The 9,433-nt window shown below is 39.9% G+C and overlaps 2 protein-coding genes across 2 annotated transcripts; both read right to left on the minus strand.

The window, feature by feature from the left end:
* Positions 1–206: 206 nt before the first annotated feature.
* LOC125025931 (macrophage mannose receptor 1-like) lies at positions 207–3,316 on the minus strand. Its single transcript, XM_047614274.1, has 6 exons — positions 3,211–3,316; positions 1,899–2,090; positions 1,505–1,703; positions 1,072–1,171; positions 668–824; positions 207–504 (listed from the first exon to the last, which is right to left on the minus strand). The coding sequence occupies exons 1-6, from the start codon at positions 3,260–3,262 to the stop codon at positions 263–265; spliced, it is 942 nt and encodes a 313-aa protein (XP_047470230.1). The 5' UTR covers positions 3,263–3,316; the 3' UTR covers positions 207–262.
* A 933-nt stretch (positions 3,317–4,249) lies between these two features.
* On the minus strand, positions 4,250–7,473 carry LOC125025431 (macrophage mannose receptor 1-like). Its single transcript, XM_047613441.1, has 6 exons — positions 7,413–7,473; positions 6,897–7,088; positions 6,424–6,622; positions 5,947–6,052; positions 5,602–5,758; positions 4,250–4,634 (listed from the first exon to the last, which is right to left on the minus strand). Exons 1-6 carry the CDS (start codon positions 7,471–7,473, stop codon positions 4,393–4,395), a joined length of 957 nt encoding a protein of 318 aa, XP_047469397.1. The 3' UTR covers positions 4,250–4,392.
* Between the last annotated feature and the right edge of the window lie 1,960 nt (positions 7,474–9,433).

The following is a 9,433-nucleotide window of genomic DNA, read 5'->3' on the forward strand; positions in this document are numbered from 1 at the left end:
TTTTCCCTGTCACTCTCTGTTGCTGGCGCCTTTGCGTGTTATATTCCATATGCTTATTGAATATAACACGATGCCAAATACCTAATGCCGCCTCATTACAGTGCAAATGAGCGGACACTTAAAGCAAAGAATGAGTGTTAAGAAGGCTGGGCCAAAAATATTGAAGGATATTCGTTCCAAAACATAATCGTAATGAAACATATTAGTGAAATTTATCTTTATTCCCCCTTCTACTTCTAGCTGGGATCTTGAGCTCCCCAGTTTAGATGAACCGTAACTTGCAGATATAGAAGTGTTTCTCTGAACAGTGGACGTCCTGCAGATAGTATCGCTTTTCTGCGGTCATGGCGGTGCAGTGTTCGCGGGGCTCATTGTCGTGGGTGTGGCTGGGCTCTCCCGTGGCCCAGTACGGAGGCCCGCCCGGGATGTTCCCGCCGTTCACCCACGTCCACTCCTCGTTGCCCGATGTGTCCACGCCGCCCACCCAGTATGAGTTTACCTTCTCTGTAGGCGGAAATAGGTTTGTGTATCCATCTAATCAGTTACTATGTGTGGTGCATTTACTTTATGCAACTTGCACAGTTTTCAGCATCTTTAGGCTAAAGGAAGTCCAAAGCCAGTGGCTATGTGCAGAGGATATTTAGGACCAAAATACTCATGAAATAACCTGCGGCCTCCAGATGGTGCGCCATGTGTGTGAACTCGTGGCAGCTGCTGGGGTAGTACAGTTCTCCTCCTAAGTCCTCGTGCTCACTTCGGCACTTCATCTCCGCGTTCTCCCAGGTCTCCAGTCGGTCATGGAACACGTAACAGAAATCTCCTACCTTTCAGGGGGACAAGGAGGAGAATTAGGAAGGATTCTGCGGAATTCCACTGACCTTGAACCGGGAAAGCAGATAGGTATGTCATACATCTATATCACGAAGGAGAATAATCATATTAAAGATATAATATATTTGATAGCATAGAAGACGCATCTCCATTCCAGCCAGGCATATTTAGAAGAAAAACATAGTTGCTCCACCCTTGTAAATACATCGTATTTCACGATATAAGACGAAACCCCGTTACCAGAATGCCGTGGTTTTCGCATTCCGCGTCCCGTGCGCGCCTCACTGCAGGCTGTACTGCTTCGTCTCTTCTCGCAGGTTGCATCTCGCAGACAAAGGATCTGGTCATAGAAGGTTTCTTCTTTGATGTTGTTGAGTCAGCACGTTAGTTTAACACATGGGGATCCCGTTTTATTTATTTCACATATTTTTGATGGTCATGACCGTTATTAGCATAGGCTAGAAAACGGGTTTTCCTTGTAATTTCTTGGAAAATCTTTAATAAGACCAGCCAGTCTCCTAGATGAACTGAGAACCACTTGCCCTTAAGTTATATTTTTTATCTTCTGGGAATTATCAGGCAATACTGAGATTGCCGAAGAGTGGTCTTGTGTGGTGTATGTTAGTGTGTCTGCATTTAACTTCAAGGTGCAAGAAAAATTAATTGTACATACAATGGATGGTCGCAGTGAGCGTCTACCAGCCGGTTGTAATAGTCCAAGTTGATGCTAGCGCATTGTCGTGTTCCATCGTAATCCTCATTATAGTACCAAAAAGGTACGCCCGTCTGCAGGTCATCACCGCTTACCCACTGCCACATGTTGGGCGTGAAGGCCGTGTGCGCGCCCACCCACAGCCCGCTAATATTGGGAGCTGGGATTAAAGATAATCATTGAGCATGGTGAGTTTCACGGGAGTCAGAGATTTACTTACGCGCGTCGAAAATTTGTTCATGAATGTGTATGTAAGCACATTTTCTGCTATTGCAAACCTCTATAGCTCTCTGTGAATACCCAGGTGAGTGTATCCCTATTAACATTCATCAACTCATATTTTTTTTCTACGCACCGTTGAATACAAGGTATCTGGAGAAAGCCACAAAGTTATCGCAGGACGGAAAGGAAGCTATGTCACCCCCTCCACTGTCGCCCGCGAGCCCTTTGCAGAAGTCCCTCGCCTCCGGCCACGACAGGCGAACCTCCGACTCCAGGTAGAGGCACTTGGACCCCACCATGGTGAACGGCGGGTAGCATGCCTGGCCTACAATGGAATAGCGAGAGAGCTTTCTTTCTTTCCTCTTGAAAGAAATAACAAGTTAACAAGTTTGCGCACAGAAGAAATAAAAGGAAGAAAATAGAATTGTTTTTTGGAATATCGAAAAAGACCAGGTGCTTTTGCAAGGGGGGTCGGTGAGCGAAATGAGCACAATTAGGGAGGGATTTTTTTTGGGAGGAGGGAGGGCATGGTAAACAACACTCAATAGACTGTAAAAAAAATCCTATTGGATTAATGATAAGTCTATCTTGACTAAATGTTATGGTGTATGTTAGATTTCTATATATAACATTTTTTCTGGCATTCACAGATAATATATAAATAATTCATATATTGCTGTTGTAGTTCTACGACAATTAGTTGCAATACAATTTTATGGAAAAAGAGTGAGTACAGTGGTACTGGTGATACTGATGCGATCACAAAGCATACTTATTTAGAAGCAAGCATCTGCTCTTGAACCTATCGGTTAAGAGGTAAAGCTAGTATTACTACATATAAATATACAGTATTAACCCATTACCGACGGGCATGGCACGTACGTCTATGTCATGCCCAAAATGACGCCCTTGAAAAAGACATTACTATGTTCCTTTAAAGGCATGCCAACATGCCTTTACTAATCTACATTTAAACCATTGTTGCCGGTCAATTGTAATGTTCACTGTAGTTTTGTTCCGTGAAATGTAGATGGCTACACAAGTGCTTAGCTTTCAAGGAGTCAAATAGTAGACCTAGTGACCTCACCTGATTTTATCTTTCCTGGAGTTTTCAGGAAAAATCTATTTTTTTCTGTTACTTATCGACGTTATTATAATTATAGACATTACAATTAGTATGTTATTTACATTACTAATAGCAATGTATGATAAAAGTAAATACTTCTGATAAGGCAAAAGGTAAACATGTCAGATAGGCTGTACTAGTAATTAAATCCTCGATGACTGAGCACTTATGGATCAATCCTATGTGTTAAGACAATAAATAAAGTTATCCTACTATAGGTATGATATATACTGTAGGTACATGACATCCTGGCAGTTAGTTGATTAAGAAGAGTGTAACATCAAAGACAACTGAAGCATCCTGCCTCAAGCAAACTCACCAGCTACAGCGGTCACCAAACCCAGCACCACCGCAAGAGAAATCATCTCCATCTCCCTGTTGTTCCTCAATAAAGCACAGAACGCAACGACATCTATTTATATTAAGTTCCTCCAGGGCAATGCGTGTTTAGGGATAAAAAAATGTGAGGGTATCGTTGCAATTTTCTCACGGCTGTCTACACGAATATGATTTTTGTTCAGTTCGTCTGCTATCATGCTTTGTTGCAGTCTTATCTTCTTATTGCTTATTGTTTGTTTCGTATTCACCCAACAAACGCCTTTCAAAAGAAGGGTGATTTGTTTGTTCGAAGACATTCTCGTCTTTCCTATTCAGAACTTATAAAAAATACAGAAATGCATATCTTTCGTTCCTGAACTATATTAGTAAAAGTGCGAGTACTTTGGATAGGCACAAAGGCACACCCATAATAGTGGGCCAATATGAAATCGACAAAATCATGAACAAATTTGAAAGAGTAATACATTTGAAAATAACCTCTAGAAAGTGAAGTTAAATGTCTCAATGCTCTATTTCAGTATGGAGAAAATCTGCAAAAGATACTTCGGAACGCAGGCAGGCCATCATTGCCCTCTGAAGGGTTGTTGGCTTTGTTAATCGCCTCGTCCAGGGCGTCATTCTTCTGTTGGTCCTTGTAGTGTGTCAGAATATCCATTTTTGGACGGATTGTAATTCAACTTTATGGGTGGATTGACCATGGCACAGTCGATTGAATTTTGGTGCTGATTCGGATCAGTGTCCCCATCCAGGATGTGAGTGACTGATTCTTCTCTATTGCGATCTCTCAAGGAAAACAGACTGGCCCTAGTAGGAAATTGATTTTCTCTTAAATTTTTAAGACAGTGTACTTTTTCTTTTACCTTCTCCCTGCCACCCCCCTCCCCTCTCTCATCATTACAGACCTTACCTTCAACATGTATCTTCATCATAAGTACCATTATAATCTATATTGATATTACTCTGACAATAACATGCTCATGTTACTAACGAGGATGTTCGTCCAAGAATCATACTCCAACGTTTGTTACTGTTTATTATACACTGTTTCAAATTCTGAACCTGAAGACAGAAATAGCTTCGAACATGATACAAATGAAAACAATTACGATGTCTCTCTATCAAACAGGTGTGAGTCTAAGGCTTTGGTCCCTCCGTAAAGTATTTAAAAGAACCGCAGCTTGCAGATGTAGGGGTGGGGGTCGGAGCAGTGGACGTCCTGCAGGTAGTATCGCAAGCCGGCGGTCATGGCGGTGCAGTGTTCGCGGGGCTCATTGTCGTGGGTGTGGCTGGGCTCTCCCGTGGCCCAGTACGGAGGCCCGCCCGGGATGTTCTCGCCGTTCACCCACGCCCACTCCTCGTTGCCCGAGATGTCCACGCCGCCCACCCAGTACGTGTCCGTCTCCTCTGTGGGCGAAATTGAACGTATTTAGCTCTGAGAAGATGAACTTTCGTTTAGGCCTTGCTTCTGGCCTGTCGTAGGAGAAGTGCATCTTTACCTCAGCGATAGCTGCATGTAGCCTGTCCATGAAAAGGAACCCCTCAACCAGTGGAATAAACGTTCTCTCGATCCACACACTTAAGATATCTACATGCTGCAGTCTTTCATATCTATCTACCTACCTACCTAACTATATGTTTATACATATATACATATATACACATACACATACATACATACATATATACATATATATATACATATATATATGTATAAACACACACACACAAATATTTATATATACATATATATATGTATAAACACACACACAAATATTTATATATACATATTTATACATATACATATATATGCATATGTTTATATGTATATGTGTGTATATGATTTCATGAACACACACACACACACACACACACACACACACACACACACACACACACACACACACACACTCACACACACACACAAACACACACACACACACACAGACACACACACACACTTATATATACATATATATGCACATATATATATACATACATACAGAAAATATATATATGTATTTGTATATGTATATATATACACATACATAAATAATATATGTATATATATATATACACATGCATAAATGATATACATATATACATGTATGTACATACATATCTATCTATCTATATATATACATATATATATATATATATATATATATATATATATATATATATATATATATGTGTGTGTGTGTATGTGTCTTTGCATATATATGTATATATATGTATATATATGTATATATATGTATATATATGTATACTATATATATACATATTATATATATAAACATACACACACACACACATACATATATATGAACACACACACATACCAACGAGTATATCCACGGTACAAGCCACCCACCTGCGGCCTCCAGGTGATGCGCCATGTGTGTGAATTCATGGCACCCGCTGGGGTAGTACAATTCCCCCCCCTGGTCATGATGATCGGTTCGGCACTTCTCCTCCGCTACTTCCCAAGGTTCTGCGTGCTTGTAGAACACGTAGCAGTAATCCCCAATCTATTCGGAGAAAGGCGGATGGAAGGGTGATAGGGACGGCGGGGCTTGACTGTCACGTACAATAAGCTCCTAGCATTTAGCGATATGTAACAAGGGCCTGTTGATTTCGATAGGTAGGTTATGATAGATACAAGCCTTATTATTAAAGCTATATTGATTGGACGAACGAGGGTCATGAGCCTACTTACCACAATGCCATGGTCATGACATGCAGGGTCCACAAGGGCCTCGGGCGCCGACACAACTTCCGCTACCTGTTCTTTGCGCATGGGCGGGATTTCGCACACGAAGTTTCTGAGCAGAGAAAGAATTCGAGTGTCATACATTCGTATATGATTAGTTGTTAAGCTTTTCCTTTTATATACTGCTTACCAATACTTTATATATATATATATATATATATATATATATATATATATATATGCGCGCACATAGGTGTATATATATACATATATATAGATACATACATATACATATATATACACAAACAAGTATGTGTATGTGTGTGTGTGTGTGTGTGTGTGTGTAAGTGTGTGTGTGTGTAAATGTGCGTGTGCATGTGCGTGTGTATGTGCATACATGCTTGCATGTATATTTTCATCTATGTATGTGTATAGTGCACGTATTCATGTATATACAAAGTTATAGCTGCAAAAGAGACCTACTTGACGAGGTCGCAGTGAGCGTCGATCAGCCGGTAGTAATAGCTCCCGTCCGCCGCGGCGCAGTTCTCTGTGTTATCGTAGTCCTCGTTGTAGTACCAGAAAGGCACGCCCGTCTGCAGGTCCTCACCGGTTACCCACTGCCACATGTTGGGCGTGAAGAGGGTATGGGCGCCCATCCACATCGTTTTGTTAGTGGGAGCTGGCGATTCGGATTGGGTGTGGATTCAATACGCGTTTGGATTGTCCTTCAGAATGTTCTTATATATATATATATATATATATATATATATATATATATATATATTCACGAATATATGTCATATATCTTCATATACATATATGTATTCAAATTTTACATTTATGTATGTGTCAGGACGCTTTAAGGCTTCATCTACAATAACAAAGAAACCATAGCAAATTGTCCCACCTAAATCAAGCTAAAGATACTAATAATGCTGTCTCCTTTTACGCACCGTTGAGGGCGAGGTACCTTGCAAAAGCCACGTAGTCGTCGCAGATCGGGAAGGCAGCGAGATCCCCCACGCCAGAGTCACTTCCAAGCCCCCTGCAGTAGTCCCTCGCTTCCTGCCACGACAGCTCCTCGGCGGTCTCCAAATACACGCACTTGGAGCCCACCAGCGTGAACGGCGGGTAACATATCTGGCCTTTGGTAAATGCAGAGGGCAAGGTCATTTCTGTTTTGCTCTGGACGGGTCTAGTTCATTTGTTCCATAATGGCCGTTGGGAAAAGAGGGACATGGGATAACTGACGCGAATGAGAATGAATAATTTTCGAGAGCAGATGTATTTGACGTGTTTAAGTACAGTCGATGGCGATGTAACAGGAACGCACCAAATACATTTCTCAGCCAGAGCATTACGCATTCTCATCCATACCTTTTACTACAGGAATAACCCAGGGTGATATTCTACCACCAGAATCCCCTTTCCTCAATATTCATATTTACATCTACAGTATATCAACTCACCAGCTACGGTGCCAGCCAAGCCCACAGCAAAAGCCAAAGAGATGAACGCCCTCACATTCATAATCTCAATTTACAAGACCAGGTACACGGACCGATCATATATATATAGCCTGTAAGGGGTCCCGCCCTCGTCTGCCACGTGTTCACCCAAAAAATATGAGAAAATCTATAGGAATCTCTCTCACGGTGGTTTAGCCATGCGGGAAATGACAGACCGTTTACATCTGTTTATATGTACGCCTTATATATGCTTTATTCCTTTATTGTTTCCATGTGGCTGTTTGAAAGGACGGAACTACCTCCTTACCTCGTAATCGAGACACCTGGGGTAAAAAGTTCAGAAAATCACATACACATATATAAATAGGTATCATTATTATTTTATATATATATTACACCTGTGCACAAAACGCGTATCTGTTTGTCTCTTATATCAAGGATTTGTTGGCAACACTCTGAACGGGTGAATGTGTTATTGCTTGCCGGTGAAGTGTAATATAAAATATCCAAATAAAACTGTTCTGTGTCTTCCACATTTCACTCGTCCACTACAAATACCTGAAAATGTATCTGAGCTTTTTGTACAATATAACAACAGAATATTGGTCTCCGGCATCGGTGTATCGTGTAAAACTATGTAAAATATAATCAGGACCAGGAAGTAATGAAAATAATGTAAATTATTCTAAAATCTGTTCTTTGTCTAGGGCCACGTAACATAAATCCAAAAACAGGTGGTAACCTTAAGTACAACACAAAAACAACTGGATACATCGAAAAAAAAAGAAAGATCTAAAGTTGTTGCTCGAGCTCCAATTTGCTACTAAGCCCCACAACATACAGACCATCTGCTACTTGAAAGACGAGGCCCACATCTAAAGTTAACTCGAGGTTTTAGCTGAGGCAGCAAGAACTTTTGTATCGAGCGCCTGAAGAGCAATCATTCAACTTCTCTCCCTTGAATAAAGACTCAATAAGGAACCACAAACCAGTGAGTCCTCGGCCGCCCTCGCCCACTAGCACGTGCTCGAATATTCGTGTGCGTGTGTACATTAAGTTACATAATTATTACACGTTTAGTTAGTTTATATAAGAAGAATCCACGCTTTTTCCTCTCTAAAGAAAACTTTCTCATTGATATATTTTCTTTACACTGCAGATAAACCTTATTTTAATGTTATTTTTGGTATAAATAGAGAAATATTATAGATAATAGAAGCGTAAGTTAAGATATTACCACGTAATATAACAAACACTTGATACCATGATACCATCAATTGATAATGACAATGATAAAAAAAATGGTAATCTTCATTTTTATAGATTTAATGATAACTATTATTTAAAAATGAATGTACTATTTAAAGGTTTAATGTTGTATATTTTTTTTATATATTCGAAACTCATTATCATATAATTAGAATTCATTTCTCTTTTTTTTCTCTGACAAATCATTAATAGTGTTATTGATAATAGAATAATCATTAGCAATATCACGAGAACAAAATTAAAATAAATATCGTTTGAACTATCCCATAACTGATGAAAATTGATGAAACTACGTTCACTGAATAAGCACAAAGTCATGATACAAATAAGTGTACGTACGATAGAAAGACAAATGAACGAAAGAAAAAGTAACAAAAATTATAAGCTTCTCCAGGTCCATCAGCTGTTCAGTTTCACAATGCAATGTATTTCGCTGTGGAAATTCTCACGGTTAGATGATAGAGAGGAATCGTCTTTGTTTTCATATCAGGAATAAAACATATTCAAATATTAAGAAATCAGTTTTTTTCCCTCTGAACAACTACGAATTGATACATATGTGTATACTTGCATACACAAACAAATATACAAACATATACAATGTAAACAAACACGCATACATAAACACAAACACACACACACACACACACACACACACACACACACACACACACACACACACACACACACACACACACACACACCCCACACACACACACACACACACACACACACACACACACACACACACA

This window comes from Penaeus chinensis, chromosome 5, assembly GCF_019202785.1.
Source record: "Penaeus chinensis breed Huanghai No. 1 chromosome 5, ASM1920278v2, whole genome shotgun sequence".
Classification (NCBI taxonomy): Eukaryota; Metazoa; Arthropoda; class Malacostraca; order Decapoda; family Penaeidae; genus Penaeus; species Penaeus chinensis.